Here is a 16,954-nt window from a genome sequence, read left to right as displayed (position 1 = left end):
GGGGATCGGATGGCCGACTTTGGGATTTCGGGCTGAGCGCGTTCATTTATGAAACCATATGACGGTTCTATCGGAGATTTCGGGTTGCAGCGAAACGATGGCGGGTTGGTAGCGCTGTAAATCGCCCGCGAAGTTAATACCGCTGCGGACGGGGTTGGAAAACGTCGAAGGCCGGTATGCGTGATCTGCGATATTCCGTTGGTGGATTACCACCGGCGAATATTAACCTTTTACGGTGAATTGTAGCCCTGAAGTAATCGAATCGAGCCTCTGGATTTATTTCGCGGGGCTCTCTGCGAGATCTCCGTGAAATACTGCGTCGCATTGCAAATATTATTCATCCTATACGGAGGGACAATTAACGCGATTGCTTAGATAAGAGCCCTGACCCTTTTCTATAATATTAAAAATGAAAATGTCAATTCGTGTGACAAAAGTGTTTACTTAATATTGCGCGCGAAAATTTCCCTTTCACGGTTGCATTACGTTTTTAACCCTTTACCGCCCGAGGTATTATATATGTATTCCCCTTCTCTGCTGTTTCACAGTTTGCACCAAATTAAGTAGTACATTTTCAGAGTAGTTTTATTCATTGAAAAAGGATGGGCCTACCAAAACCCTGTATTACTTTGTTTTCTGCGTTTTAACCTCCGAACAGAAAAGAAGAAAACTAATATGAAAAATAAATTTATATAAAAATATAAAATTCAGACCGTTTCTAACGATAAAAAGAAAACACGATGTTTTTCCTTCAACGAGATCTAAGTGCCGGCCCTGGAGGGTTAATTGCACCCTGTATGTAGGCTGTTCCAATTTTAAATATTAAAAAAAAATTCAAATTTCAAATTCGTATTTCCATAAAATCAGTGGAAGTTCTGTTTAATAATGTTTCTCTTCGTTGTTTATAACACAGCTGCTTAGTATCATTGTGTTATCTTTATCAATAATATCTACCATCAATCAACGATTATTTCGAAGGTAACAAGAATGCCAAGAAAGTTTGGTCGAACATATTTAATTAGTCGTACGTGCTTATCTTCTAAGTAGTGTACAAGTAGTAATCAGATAGTCATCTCGTGAATGAACTCAACGAGGCACTAACGGAAGAATTTGGGCTACAAAAGGATCTCTAGATAAGCCACAAGAAAACTAAAGTTCCCCAATGAAAAAAAAAAAAGAATATATCCTCTCCGTGATGTATATCGCAGATTCAAGTTCAAAGTCCAATACAGCGCGGGTCCGCTGATAATTGCAGCTAATCAATTCGACTTCCGGTAGCAATGGCTGCACCGGTCACTGTCTTATCTCTTTCGTGGATCAATGATCTTTATTTCGAGCAATTTATATTCGAGGCAACAGACACTTGTCACGACACTGCTAACCAAAATCTACCTTGTAACACCTCCACTACAAGCCATCCATCAGAATTATATCATCCATCCCTTAGTGCACGGCCATGCGAATCAGCGATCGCCCAACATGTCCATAAACAAAAGGAAACGAAAAAGAAATCGCGTTCTGTCGTAAATTATCGCGGGGGCGCGTTCGGGGCGATCTTGGAAACCGATCGCGGCTAACGACGGGGACAAGTTTGACTGTTGATGAAAAAAGAATCGAGGGAGGAAGGGAAAAAAAGAGGAGAAGAGGGGAGAGGCGCTTTCAATTCGATGGGAATCGATAGCACAGACGGTTGGAGCGCAATGAGCCGTAACTATTTATAAATTACAAAGGAATGGAGGAGGCACGGCGGTGGCTAGGCGGGCGCGGCATTAAAAATCACGTGTTCCGCTTGAGCTCATAATCTCGTATAATCTTTTGCAAAGTTGTTAATACTCGCGGCTTACGGGTGTTAATTTAATATCCATACAGGTACGCCGACATTGAATATCCGAATCCCACTGGCTGCAGCTGTACCGTCCACTACCACTACGATAAAAAAAATCCATAAAATTGCTCACACCGAGGAGGAGAGGGAGAGGGGGAGGGAAGGAGAGAAAGGGAGAGAGGGTGAGAGGGAGAGAGAGAGAGAGAGCTGGGCTACCCACTCCATATCGTACGCTTGCTCATATGCCGTTTGTATCGTTCAGCGTTGCCCTCCGGACCGCTTTAATACAAACGGTAATACTCGTTTCCGACGGTTTCCTCTCTTTTCGCCTTCCGACCGTCAAGAATCCGTCCACACACCCTGGCCGATCCAAATTTCGATACTACGATCATCGATACCAGTGATCATCCATTAAAACGATAATTAAACGATCGAAGATTCCATCGTTTAGCCGTTTCTCTAAATACGACACGTTGATCTCCACTTTCGAGATCTAATTGCTGTGTTCTTTAATACCAGCTGCAAGATAACTGGAAATTAACAGAATCCAGTGGGCATAGGACTACGTTCAGCTTCCTCCAAAATTCGTGATTCTCATGAATTAAACAAAGAGAAACTGAACGACAGAAAGTAAAATAGCTTTTTGCACATTATTACTACATATTTGCAGAGCAAACAGAAAAATTGTTGTTTGAATTTTATCAATTTTTGCATCTGATATACAGCGTTCATTGTACCACTGTAGAAATTAGAGCTCTTAACGGGCGCCATCGGAACTCGTGTCAGGATCGTCTGAAATAAAAGCTTAAAAGTATTCTTAAAATATATGTGAATGGTTATCGCCTTATCCGTCTTCATTGCAAGCATATGTGAATGGTTATCGCCTTATCCGTCTTCATTTTTAGCACATGCTTAAACACAATGTCAAACACACTGTCCATGAACAAAAGTGGGTGATCCAAAATTACTCTTTGCGGATAAGGCGAGTCTAATTACGAACAGAATGCTGCAAGAGTTTTTGAAATCGGTTAATATTAAGCTTTTTACAGTGGCGCCCTTTAAGAGCTCTAATTTCTACAGTGGTACAACGAATGCTGTATATCCGAGGGAGAAACTGATAAAAAACGAGCAACAATTTTTTCTGTTTATTCTTCAAATATGAAGTAATAAAGTCCACAAAGCATTTCTACTGTAAGAGTTTTTGAAATCGGTTAATATTAAGCTTTTTACGTTGGCGCCCTTCAAGAGCTGTAATTTCTACAGTGGTACAACGAATGCTGTATATCCGAGGGAGAAACTGATAAAAAACGAGCAATAATTTATTCTGTTTATTCTTCAAATATGAAGTAGTAAAGTCCAAAAAGCATTTCTACTGTTTCTCGTTGAGTTTCTTTTTTTTTAATTCATGAAAATCGCGTATTTTTCAAGCGTTTCGACCGGAGAGTACCGGGCACCATATTTCTAACAAAATAGTTACATCGCAAATAGGCCAGCAAGTGTGCCCCAATTGAATAGCCACGACCCAGCAAACGAATTATATCCGAGGTACCTATGTGCTGAATGCAAGCACTCCTCGTGAAAAAGTGTTTCTGAAGCATGGAAGATGGCCACTCGAGCCAGGTTGAGAGCGCATCATGGCCACCGCAGCGAATTCTCCTTTTTGCCCCGCGTCTCGTCCTTCCAGTCAGCGACGTTCTTTTTACGCCGCTGACCACCACCTTTCTATGCATTCACGCGTGCTTACACCTCTTTCGCCCCCAGCTCATGCACGGATACACCATTCCTCTCTCTCTTTCCCCTGCCCCTCTTTTCACCCCCCCCCCACCCCCTCCCCCCTTTCCGCCACCCCCGGGGGCTTGGAGGTCTGCGTTTCCAGCGGCACCGTCTCCATAAATCTCACTATAACGGCAAGATGGATCAGGGAGAATGGCCACATCCCACGTAGAGGGAGCCAGTCCGTTCTTGTATCGCATTCCCCGCGAATACGCGCGCCCACTTGGACGCGCACGCGCACCCTCGAGGATTGCTATGAATATGCGGCTGCGTGCGCGGAGAAATCGGGCTGTCGGGACTGGATATCGAAGGAAATCACCCTTGGCCGCAGCTCGGTCCGCGGAGCTGTGGATGAAAAGTGTAAATGGGCAGGAATAGCCCGCTGCGCGCCGAGAAAATAATGTAGGGTCACTCGAGACACATTGGCGAGGAAATGAGGAAGCTGCGCTGCTACAAGACCGTGTTAGCTTCGGTGACGTTTTCGGGGCGAAGTCCGGATTGCTTGAATTGGAGAAGATCAGGTAGAAAGACAGATTTTTAAGTGCGGTTTCATTTTTTATTATTAACGTTCAAGGCTACTAGTTACGAATATGTAATACAAAACTAGGTTTTTAATGTTTAACTATTATTTTTTTAACACCAAACACGGAGTGATCCGATTCGCCTCGGTCGACTCTGCGTTGAATAGTTCAGAGATTTTTGGTAGCTTGGGAAAAACGTTTCGAAGCTTCTAAGTTCCAGAATTAGTAGATCCAGACAATTGTGGTCAGACACTGGCGTCCAGGCACGTTTCGTGCGATATTCTTCAATTCGTCGTACTCGGAAAGCAAGCTGAGATTGTCTACGATGCTTCTAAGTTCCATAATTAGTAGATCCGGACAATTGTGGTCAGACAGTAGCTTCCAGGCACGTTTCATGCGATATTCTTCAATTCGTCGTAACTCAGAAAACAAGCTTAGATGTTCTACATTCATATGACATTTCCTTCATGGATTATACTCTAGATTTATCCCACGGAGTATTGTAAATATTAACATTTAGGATTTATACGAGCTCCAAGTAGAAGACACCATGTACGATCAGACGGTACTAATTTCACTGCAACTTGCATTTTCTTCATTCCTCGGTGAATACGAAGGAAAGCTAAACTATGGCCAGTGTCTGGTATAAATAGATTCTTCGTCTCTTACCTCAAAACCACCGCGCTCTATGCGTTTTCGGTATTAATAGCTTGAAACTAATTTCATTTCAAAATTGCGCTGGATATTTCTGCTACGAAAGGGAGACTCGATTGCTTCAATCCAATTAAGTGTCCATCCGTCTAGAGACTTGCCTGGCACTTGAGGAAATCCCGAAATCTTGCGAACAATGTCTCTCGCGTCGGCTGGAACGCAGCCAAGGCGACGAAACAATTTTCCGCAAAGACGCGGCCCCGTGAATCCGTTGAAAGAATTTTCACGTAATCGGGAGAAGATGCGGAGCCATCGGAAGCGTATGACTTAGACCGGCCTAAATTCGCGGAGCGGTGACGCGGAGGCGAGTAAAAGAGTCACGTAACCTTTGTTTAAGTTTGGATTAAGTCTGCCGAGGCCAACGTGCAACTTTTATATTATACTCGCAATAAAATGCTCCGCGTGTTATCAGAAATTGCGTTTCCGAAGTGTCAAAAATCGGTGGGTAACATAAAACTCACGTGACTCGGGCAATTTCATTTGCTAAAGATACCGAGCTCGGTTATTGCTGACAGAGTATAACGTTCATTCGCGCTTAAATCATTTTTATTTAACTTTCTCGAATCGCAAAATAAAACACCTGATATATGCCAGTTGTTGCGCGAAGGAATTTTACATTACGAAATTCAAATTCGAGTGAATTGCGGGTAATTGAATGTTAAGCAGATCTTTTTAAGGGTATCTACTAAATTATATACAGCTACGAATCACTCGCAGGTTTTAGTGGAAGTAACATTGACTTTGCGATTAATTTGATCTGGAAAGTCGTGTTCAGTCAAATGTCTCCGACATCTCGCAGAACAAACCATCTTCGATTGTACACGTGAAAATGTCCCGCGAAGATATATTGGACAACAAACGTCGCAGGACTATCTCGGTGGGAGATCGCAAAAATCTAGTCGAGCGTGAACGAAAGGAGAAAGAAAGCCGGCAGCGTGAAATCCTCTGAAAGCCCAGGATATCCGACAGCATCCACTAGGAACTTATTTTTAACGAAATGATGTCCTCGCTTTTCGAGCACCGTATAAACTCTCTTTAAAAGCGAATCATTCTTCCGCGAACCGTAGAACGTCTTGCGTTTGCAAATCTATCAAAAGTAGAATAAACCACATTACTAAGAAAGCGCCTGTTAAATTTCTAATTACCCAAGAATGTCTGAAGCTGATCTCTCTCGTCGAGTTTTAGGCCACGATAATATCCATCTATAAACGCATTCAGTCAACTTGTTCAAAGTCTCTACCTTCGTCACCTCAGCTGCCGGAATTTTGAAAAAAGAATAAAAAAAACTGAAGTTATCGCCAAACAAAATACGTGGCCCCTTGTTCCCACCGTCTAAATTTCGCAAAGGACAGTAAAAGTGATCCCACCCACATCCCCGAAAGAGTACAGCAGTTCGTAAATTATCCGCGAGCGCCCGAGGAACTGGAACGACCGCAATCCCATGCCGATGTAAACGAGAGAAGCCGCGGGTGGAGACGAGGGAGCAGGCGGTGGTAATCGCCTTGGAAGCGGGCTGGTCGAAGATGTTATTTAAAAAGGTGGCGTCAAGCGTGGCTGCGGAGGAGCGAGGAGGCTGGCTAGCGGCCGTGAAATCCTCGCGAAGCCCCCGGATATCCGGCGGGGCTCCATTCGCGGGAATTTGTTTTTAATGAAGTGGCGTGCGGGTCGGTTTTTTCTTTTCGGCTGACGGCGAATCGAGCCGCGTGGCCGTCGACGCGTTCCTCCGCAGACCGTGGAACCAAGGCGGGGAGTAACGCGAAATTTCTGCGGCGCCTCTCCCTCGCGGCGCGAGCTTGGAAGAGAGAGTGACACGCAGATGTGCGTGGACCAGGAGTCCCGTAGATTTCGAGGTCGTAGGTGTGCGCATATGTCGGATAGACGGAGGGATGGTGGATAATATAATGATGGCGTCGGCTGGGCAAGGAGGGGCGGGGCTACGAGGGGATCAATATTATCCTCCTCCACCTACGTTCTCCTCCTCCGTACCCTTCTCCTCACCTTCCCGCGGCAACCTTCCCTCCTGGCGTTCCCCTCGCTCCTCCGGCTCGCCGCCACCATCGTCGTCTCCACCCTACAAACGTCGACCTTCTCTCCCTTCTACCGTCGCCGCTTCTTCGCCTCCTCCTCGCATCCCTTCTCGCCCCCCCCCCACCCACCCACCGGCGCCTCTCGTCTTAGGAATCGAATTGCCAGGCCCGACGCGACGCTCCGGCCTCGCCGCGCTCGATCACCATGCGTGCGCCTCGTATCTCGGCGGATAGGAATTATTTATCAAACGCCGATCACGAAGAACGACTTCTTTCATCGCTGGAGAGTTTCGGGGATCGGCGGGCTCGTCGCTTCTGGGTAAGTGCAGCGAGCCGGGGACTCCGTTCGCCGAGGAAGATATGGTTGTTGGGTAGGTGAAGCAGGGGATGAGAGGGTTTTAATGGAACTCGGGTGGCGCGGGGTGGTGAAACGCAGCGTTTTGAAACGTACATCTGGATTTTGTGGAATTGGTCCCGGGTAAATACATGGACTCTGATACAAAGTGGCGGAAATACTTCTGGGTCGATATTTTTATTAGTTTTTATTATTATTGCTGTTTAGTTGGACGGGACTAGCCCTTAGTGTACAAATTAGTACAGTAATACTACTAATGTGTACACTGGCGGACAAAAAAGTTACCACTTTTTCGATTTTTTTGATTTTTTAGTATGCTTAATATGCATATTCTGATGGAGAATTTAAAGCTGTATAAAGTCCAGTTGAAGTCGAATTTATTTAACTGACGAACAAAAGTGTTGTATAACATTGAACGGGGTAACGCATTTTTGGGGCCGACAAAGAAGTTACCACGATTAGTAAATTTTTAGGTTGCCCTAAAAGCAAAAGGTACCCCCACAAAATATTAGATTTTTTTTATTAATGTTCAAAAGTGGTAACTTTTTGTTGGCTTTAGAAGTGTGTTGTCTTGTTTAATGTGATGTAGGGTTTTCGTTTGTTAGTTAAACAAATTCAACTGTAACTGACGCAATAAATATTTCCAGTACCGCGCGTGACTGGCGACTCGAAGCATTAAAACACACGGATATCCTCAGTTTGCCAAACAGTACCAACGCTCTGTGTTTCTTCCTGCGCGGTCTTTGTTTATCCGCCGCAAGTAGTATCGGATGTACAGAGTCAGACAGACAAAGCCGGCTTCTCCGTCGCGTCCATTCATCCCGGCCGTCGAAACAACTCGCTTCGAAATACACTTCTACGTCATCGTGTGCTTCGAGGTGTCTTACAAGTCCAATGAATTCGCAATGCGCCCCAGATACACGGCCACCTAATAAAACCAGGCTAACAGCGTCGCTATCTGAACGCGAAACGAAACGAATCGCGTTTATCCGATTGTTCGGGGGCCCTTTGTTAAGTCACGGGATTACCTCGTGTGGGGCAACGTTTTCGTGGGGCTGTCTATATAATGTCCGAGCGTATACGGGGCACGGAAGGAGCACCAAGGGTTGCTGCACGAGTTGGGGAGGTGGATGTGTGTGTGTGTGTGCGGGGGTGGAGAGGGGGTTGATTGATGAGGTAGCCCCGGTCACGGTCTCATTACATTTATATAAGCTTTCGTAGATTGAGCCGTGCGCGGAGGCTTACGCGGTGGCGAGGGGTCGTGATTTGATGAGGTTTTATTGCTTGGATGACGTGACGGGAGCCATTGTTCAAGCGGTTGTCGAGCGGAAAACGTTGGATTCGATTTATCGCGTCTGGGAAACTCGATTCCGAGACTGCGAGCGCATCGCGAGTGCTTCCACTAACCACCGGCGAAATAACTGACGGATTCCTCGGTACACAAGCCACTTCCCGAACGATTCCTAGCATCTGTAACCGATAGGGTACGCGTGGAATTGACGGTGTTCGTGACTTGGTTATTGTATCGCAATCTTCACTTGCAGTTTAGTGGACATCGTAAGTGGCGCATTTGGCATTTAAATCCTTTGGTTATTTCGGCGTTTGTATAGCGATCGTACTAGGAAAAGTATAGTGTCAGCATTGAGCTACTATACAAGTGTAGATATGGGGAAAATATTTAAATTCTACACGACCGTGCAACATCACTAAAATGAATATATTAGAGGCACTTATATAATCGTTGTGTCACTGATTCGTTACCATCCAGCCTAAACCGCTGACTCTAGAATCAAAAAAATTCGGAGGGTATATTCCTTTTACGACGTAGGTGATCGATACGAAGGGATTTTTGAAATTCCAACCCGAAGGGGGCAAAAAGGGGTGAAATATATTTTCATGGACTCGTTATTTCTTAAGCCGGGAATCCACCTGGAAGCTAAGCTATGCGATGCTATGCTATTCCATGATACGTTTTAAAAAAATTAGCTTCGATACATTCTTATGGAACCGTTTCCACCAAAAGCTACGTTAAAACATAGCATCGCATAGCATAGCTTACCCGATTAGGTATCAACTTGCTTTTTACTTCAAAAGGTTACCCACATAAATGCCTAAAATCCAATTTCAGGATTTCTCCCTAATCAACCCTTAGGAGTTAATGAAAAAGAGTGAAATGTGTTTTCATGGAGTCCTTAATATCTCTTAGGCCCAAAGCGAAGCGCGAGGGTAGTTTGCTAGCTATGTATAAAATACCGCTTAAATACACTGATTTTACAATTAGATATTCGACACGGATTACATACTTTTCACCGCTTGTATTTATAAATGTACATTCAGCTCTGAGCACTTGTTACGTAGATAGTTAATTTAACCATTCGATGCACTTTATTTATCGAAAATGTGAGCCAAGTAAATTCTTTAAATACACCAGCACTGGCTCATATACAGCATAAATGAAATAAAATAACAATAGGAACCATAAAAAAACTAATAGACTGAATACCAAGATTGGTGAAAGCAGTCGTCGCCGAAAAGAAAATTTGACTGCGTTCCATACATGCGACAAGGTTTTTGTTATAATATGGAAAATATGAGATACGACAGTGCAACATTTGGTGCTTCTATAACAGTCGATCAGGATTTTACTACCCTGTGTCAATTTTACACGATTGTACACAGTGCACGTTGCGATAAATGTAAAAAAAGCAATATGCCCTGCACATCGCTATATTATTTGTGGACGATACGAAATCTGATTTTTTATTTTCACTAAAAGAATTTTCGAAGTCAACTAATTATCTTTTCACTGCGTTCCTTTTTTTACCATCGTGTAAATTTGACATCTAGGGACAAATTAAGTTTGGAACAAGTAGCATCGTTTTTTTAAGAGCACAGATCTGACAGGATTCGAGTGGTAAGCTCCTCGAGTATGGCTTCTAAGGCCTGTAATACGCAATGCCAATCGTCGGCTCAATACCGCCGTCGCTGCGGCTAATCCGCTGACTTCTGTCGCGGCTTCCACGATCGGGAAGTTCATTCATCAAGTTTATGAGCCACGGATCGGGGATCCCCGGGTCTCGTCCTCTCGGCCCGGCGTCGAGATTCCGTCGCGATGCTGTTAAAGTTTATGGGCGCGGCCTTGGTGTGTATACCAACGACTCGTGCGCGCCTTCCCCGAGAGTTTATTGATTCTCGAGCCACGGCATCTTTCGCCCGCCGTTCTGCCCTATCGAGTTTACTCACCCTCTTGGCTTACCGTCGGCCCCCGGTGTCATGTCTACGGGGTTGCTTCGTGAAATCCAATGATGTTACTCGCGGAGGAAAGTTTGCTTATACGGAGGAACGTACGGTGGAAAATATTTTTTCTCCCCCTCGCCGGGCGGCTCCCGGCCCCGCCATTTCTTGCGCGAAATCGAGACGGCGAGGGAAGCTCGAGGAAGACTCCAAGGGTGGTGTTGAATTACCGTCGATGAGACGCTCGACGCGTGGACGATTGTATGATGAATCGCCGTCGCTTTCGAGGGATTGAAATTACGAGGGAAATGGGGGAGAACTGAAGCGGGGGGTTGCAGGTGTTAATTGAAGGGTACGGTTAAATTGGAAAGGAGATGAATAGAGTGGTAAAGAATATTTTTACCAAATTCTAGCACCCCATGTTCCAACATATATTAAAACAGTGATATCAAAGATCGTCTGCTAAACCTAGGTTTGTAATTAACAGGATTACAGTGAGCACGACGCGATAGCAAAAGGATAGAGCACATAAACCAGCGACTCCCAACCCCGCCTGAGGGCTTGAGCAAAGGTCCGAGCATAATCCCTTCGATCCGACGCATCATAACCACGCGGAAGGTCAAGAAGCGCGCGGTTACGCGGCGTTTTCGAGGCTAATCGTCAGGGGAAGGACATTATTCTTCATTAGCTAGTCTTCTTCCCCTCTTTCAATGACTCGTCGCGCCTCTTAGCGTTTCCACGGCGCGATCGTGGGGCCATCCATCTTGCGAAGGATCCTCCAGCTGCCTCCGTCGGTTGTTTCTCCCTCGATATCATCCTTCCTTCCTCTCTTCCATCCCTTTCCCGCCAAGCTTCCCCCTCGCGAGCTCTCCTTCTACCTCTCTGCCCGAACCCTCCTCCGTGCACGGCATTCTGCCGCTGGTTGCCTTACAGTTACGCGAGAGCGACGTGTATCTAAGTGCAACCACCCGTATAATTGTCGGGGGCGAGCGGGAGGGGTTGGACGTCGTGGAAAAAGCAACACGAAGGGATGGCGCGGTGGTTGAAGGACGAATGGGAACGGGAACAGGAAGAGGGTGGAAACGGCTGACGAGGCTCGCTCCCGTACAGTATCGAACGCGAGGGAGGGAAAGGGAGAGGAATAGAGGGAGGGCCGCGTTGAATTAACGCCATCATATTTCAGGATGGAGGAGCTGGCCGGGGTTTTCTTGCCATTTGTCTCGGGACTTGCCGTCTACCGAGCAGAACCGCCTTTGCTTCTCCTGGCTGGTACATGAGTGATACCCTCGACGAACGGGTCCCCGCGAAATCTGGCGAAAAACAGAAAAGCGATCCACTCTCCTCTGTTTCGTTTCCCTCGCCCTCGGCCGGCGATGTGCGACTGGCATTCGTTAACGGCGGTAGAAAAAAAAGGGGAGGGCTTCCAGATATGAGTTTCTCCACATCCATCTACATATTAGAACAGAATACTCTGCCCGCGAACTGTGTTGTCATTTTAAGTGCAAAAAATAGAGCGTTCTTTTCGACCCGAACAACCCTGCAGAACCTAATAACCAGGGAATTGGAGCAGACCAATTTTTTATTCGCTCCGCTCATGCTCCGCTCCAAATGCTTTTTTTTAAATGAAAATTCTTTTAATACTTTCAAACAGTGATCTTTCATTTGCAACAAACACCATCTTTCTAGCTTTTCATTTTCATATAGATAAAAATTCATATAGATTGTTTAGTATTCGGGCGAAGAAAGTACTGTGCCTCCTTGACACTGGGCCGCGCGGCCCTACGATATAATATTTTTTCAATGATGAAAATTTGAGAATTGGTATGTTTGAAGGGGAGAAGCCACTGTGACGGTCGAAAATAAAACGCTACGAAAAATCTATATTACCAACTGAAAATACATATATTTAACTAATATTTCATGCTCCCAGATTGAACAAATTTTCGGTAGTAGCCCAGTTTGAGAAATGTAGTTTCGAGATAATCGCGTTTAAAGTTTTGACAGAAGTTATTTTCTGCAACTCAAAGATCGCAGCTGTATATGGTCTCGTCATGGTCAGTGATTCTGTACCTAGTTCTAAACAATATATAAGCTCATAATCCCTCTTATCAGATACATTTGATTCTTGGACATAAACTTTTCGGACGATTGACACCAAGTTACCTATGAGTGCACTGGGTTCTGAGCGCTGCGCTACCTAAACAAATCCTTCCGTAACTCCCAGAGTTTTTCGAGATCCACTTTGAAATTGTGCAGGTATATTTTTGAGACCCCGAATATTATGAAAATGCACAAAAAGAAAAATCGGGAAAAAACATTTTTCACAGTGGCTTCCTCCCTTAAAAACATTTCATGCCTCTGCTCTTAAAAAATGAAAGAAAATTCAAATAATAAAAAAAAATTTGGAGCAGTGGAGCAGTAAAAATGTTCCGTGCTCCACTGCTCCGCGCTCCAGCTCCGAGCTCCGCTCCATCGCTCTGCTAATAACAACATCACCCAGAGCCCACTGCATACTCCATTATCAAACTCCACTTTGATCGCCACCTCGCAGCTAACGCACCGCCCCGGTTCTGTCCACAGGTATGGTTCAAGAACAGACGAGCGAAATGGCGGAAGAAAGAGCGCAACGCATTGAGCGTGGCCGCGGCAGCCGCGACGGACTTGAAGAACGGCTTCAGCACCGCCAGCTTGAACGGCTTCATCGGCCAGCCGTTCGCCGACCCGGACGCGCTGTACAGCTCGTACAGCACGTACAACAACTGGGCGGCCAAGGTGCCGTCTCCCCTCAGCAGCAAGAGCTTCCCCTGGGTGAACACATTGGGCTCCGTAGTGCCGACAGCTTCCCACCACCACCACCACACTCAAGTCAGCCCGGTGAACTGCTTCAACGCAGCGGCCACGTCGGTGGCTGGCAGCCACATGGGCGGGATGTCGGTTTCAGTGGGCCAGGCGGCCACATCGATGTTACCTGGCATGGGATCGGGCCTAGGTGTAGCCGGCTCGCCGGTAGCAGCGTCAGGAGCAGCCTGCCCTTACGCGGCGCCTGCAGCCCCTCACCATCCCTACGGATCACCGGTGTATACCCCTCACCATAGGGCCGCGGCGGGCCCGGAGAGCGTGATGACGTCGAGCAGCATCGCCTCGCTGCGACTGAAGGCCAGACAGCACAGCAGCGGGTACAGCCTGGGCGGTAGCTCGTTCAGCATAGACAGCACGCCTGTGTCAGCGGCTGGCAGCCCGGTCAGCTCGAGGACGTCTTCGGTGGGCGGTGGAGGCGGACTGAGCGCGTGCCAGTACGCTCTGGCCAGCAGCGGCGAGACGAATCCACACTCGCCAGCCAGCGCAGAGGCCCACGTGAACGCCACCGCTAGGGCCCAAGTCTGAGGTGACGCGGGGGCTACCCCTAGCCCCCATCACCACACCGTAACCGCGAACTCCGCGAGCTCCCTGGGAGGAGGCGGCCAGGTGGTGTCCGTAGGTGCCGCGCCGGGTGTCTCCGCAGGCCAGCAGAACGACAATCAGCTGAAATCGCAAGAGTGACCCAGGCCTAGGTCCGCCGCCTCGCCGACCTTGTCCTCGACCCCTTCGTCGACCACCTCGCACCCACCTTACCTCATGTACGACGAGGACGGAGCCACGGCGGACCAGAAGATAGAAGACGACCGGAGCGTGATCGAGGCGGACGGCGTCAGCGGGGAGCACGTGTTCGCGACGGCCGGGGGCATAGGCGTCGGCGTCGGCATCGGGATCGGTGGCTCCGGGACCGCTGCAGGGGGCGCTGGGCTGGCTGGCTACTGGCAGCACGCGACCACTGCCACCGGCTACTGGCCCTCGTTGCTCGACTGCTGGACCACGCCGCCCATCGTCTCCGGCTCGCAGACCCTCGGCCTGCCGCGGGACGAGAACTGAGGGCAACCGCACAGCGTTCAACTCGCCACTGATCGATCTTAGCGTCTACCAGACCTACGGATGCTAGGTACCCATTTCTTTCTTTTCATTTCCGTACGGCCGAACGATCTCCCGCTACGAGCGTTTTTTCTCTCGGGAGATACGGAGATCAGTCTTCCGCTCCTCAGTGGCGATCGTGTGGATCACTGCGAGACGCCGAGGCAACCGTGGCGACCGATCGTTCACCTCGACCATACGCCAAGCTTTCGTTGAACCTTGCGGGTCTACGTTCATCCATCGAATTATTTAGACGATCCGAACGACGCTCCTTTCGGCGCGATGGGTGGACAGCGTTGTACATACGATGTAAATGCACGGACGATCCAACAATTATATCCGGTATATATTTAATGTCTCGGGGTGCATGCTTTGTCCGTAAAGTAAATAGGATCGCGGATAATGCTGTCGTAGTTAAGGGTTTTACGTTCCCTCGTGATTACTCGGCGTGTCTTTCGTTTGAAAGTGTGATCCATTGCGCACGCGACGTCTTTGACAAATACTCCAGCCGAAGTGCAATAATACGGCTCGTCTTTGATCCTCCTCGATGCGCGACGAGCGTCGAGCAACGAGCTTCGCAGCTTTTCTTTCCTTTCTCCTTGTTTCCCCTTTTTTCTCGAACGTTTCATTCTGACTACGAAATGTCGTGCGTTCCGGAACAGAATTCGCGAGCGACGTCGATTTCCTGCGCGCGTTGCGGACAGTCTTTCAAGACTTGAAAGAGAGAGAGAGAGAGAGAGAGAGAGAGAGAGAGCGAGAAAAAAAGCAAGTTTAATCGCAATGTAGGCGATAAACCGAAAAAAAAGTGAAAAAAAAGAGGCATGGGATGACTAATAAGGAGATCCCGCGTGGATCGCGTACTCACTATTCTGTAGATATATGTATAGTAGACGCTGATTTTACGCGATTCGTAAATATCTATCGGAATTGTTATATTGTAATGATAATAATAATAGCATTATCCAACAGAATACCAAAAACATTGCAGGCTGTAAGTAAAACGAAAAATGGACACCGTTGCGCACGCGAACGGTGCTTTGTACAGTGTACGAGGAAAGAAATCACTTTATCGACTAGGCGTACGTTATAAATATTATTAATATTATTGAGTAATTATGAACTATATTCGATATCCTTGCAGGGCACGTGTAATTGGACTTTTGAAGTCCGTCGATTCGTCCTCCCCGAGCTTCTTTCCTTTCACCTAATTGGAGGGGTAGCGTTGCGGGGTGAAATTCTCGAATCAGATTCGGCAGATTAGAAGGGATTTTGCTCGCGAGCAGCGAGCGGCGCCACAGCTAAAAATTTCAGATTCGAACGCGGCGAGCGGCCGACCGATGGGGGTTTTGTTAACGAAACGGGGGAGAAGCGACGTGAATCGATCAACTTCGAAAGTCGATGCAGACATAACGCTATAGATCAATATAGTGACGTAAGCTAGAACGTAAGAAACGGCCGTTATTTTGTATGAATCCCGATGTCGTACAAATGTTCGTCGTAACCACATATCCCAGTTCCCCGCGGTGAGTGATTTGGAGATGGCCGCGAAAGAATGTTTCTCATTCCCGTTTGTCGTTTCACTCACTACGTGTAAACGTTCCTACTGGGCGATATTGAGCGCTGAAAGGCCCCGTTTGTAATCTAGTCACAATAAAAACCAATTCTATTCTAATCCAACGTCGTGCTCTTTTGCTCCATACTGGGCAGGCTCCTGCCAGCTGCTGCGCATAGTCTTTCTCTCGTCTGAGTAACTTTTATTATTTTCAGAAAACGCGCGGTGCAATTTACACGAGTGTAACCAGAGTTTGGGAACTCGAGGGGAAGGAGATTGAAGAGTGTAAGGGGAAACGGATCGGTCGTGGTCAGACGCGGCGTCGGACCACTATGCTTGGGACTGTAATCCCTTTGTAGCTTCACAGATTCGTCACAATTCTTTTGAGTTAGAGTTATTCGAGCCTCGCGCAGATGATCTCCAAAAAGATAAAATTCCTTGCTCTTCGTCCGCTAATATTCTAATCGACGGAACGTATAAAGCAGGCATGATACCACTTCTTTGACTTTGGTAAACATTGCAGAAAGGAAACCTAATTGCCAACCTCGCGATAATTTCAACTGAACGAGCTACATCTCAAGGATTCCTGATAAAAGAAACTCCATACTGTGGCAAATATTTCACTCGAAATTAATACCTTTACGATCCCCGTCTTCTTGGTACCGAAGGCGAATTGTACTATCAATTCAGCAGCAGGGAAATTCGATCGCGACTGAAGTAAGTTGAAGTAGTTTTACCTGGATTGTCTGCTGATCGATTCCCTTCTTGAGATTCACCCGCTGTTCCTAATTAAGCGATTGATATTGAATTAAGACAGAAGCCATGCCAATGAATTCCCATCTATGATTAGGCTATTTATCGCTAGTTAGGCGTCCCGTTAGACCCTCTTGGACACTGAGGGAGCATCGATAACCTTCGGAATCTACCGATGCATACCGAGCGTGTAACGTGTTGCATTATGGTGGCCGGGGAGAAGCGATAAATTATGCACCCTCCTGCGGCACGCGAAGG

General features: G+C 47.0%; 2 protein-coding genes across 4 annotated transcripts in view; both read left to right on the top strand.

The window, feature by feature from the left end:
• The window catches only part of Ptx1 (pituitary homeobox homolog Ptx1), a 42,792-nt gene extending 28,962 nt beyond the window's left edge, over window positions 1-13,830 (top strand). For all 3 annotated transcript variants that reach the window (XM_076816841.1, XM_076816842.1, XM_076816840.1), the window contains exon 4: window positions 13,027-13,830. In XM_076816841.1, coding sequence (XP_076672956.1) covers window positions 13,027-13,830 — 804 coding nt within the window. The remainder of the gene's footprint in view (window positions 1-13,026) is intronic.
• Window positions 13,831-14,054: 224 nt separating this feature from the next.
• LOC143371560 (uncharacterized) lies at window positions 14,055-15,145 on the top strand. The gene has a single exon (XM_076816858.1). It carries the CDS (start codon window positions 14,062-14,064, stop codon window positions 14,353-14,355), a length of 294 nt encoding a protein of 97 aa, XP_076672973.1. The 5' UTR covers window positions 14,055-14,061; the 3' UTR covers window positions 14,356-15,145.
• Window positions 15,146-16,954: the final 1,809 nt, after the last annotated feature.

Source organism: Andrena cerasifolii, chromosome 7, assembly GCF_050908995.1.
Source record: "Andrena cerasifolii isolate SP2316 chromosome 7, iyAndCera1_principal, whole genome shotgun sequence".
Lineage (NCBI taxonomy): Eukaryota > Metazoa > Arthropoda > Insecta > Hymenoptera > Andrenidae > Andrena > Andrena cerasifolii.
Note: the sequence above shows the minus strand (reverse complement) of the source record. Positions and strands in the feature narration are given on the sequence as shown.

Excerpts from the sequence above, each read along its gene's own strand:
- LOC143371560 (XM_076816858.1), top strand. The coding sequence starts at position 14,062 with ATGTACGACGAGGACGGAGCCACGGCGGACCAGAAGATAGAAGACGAC.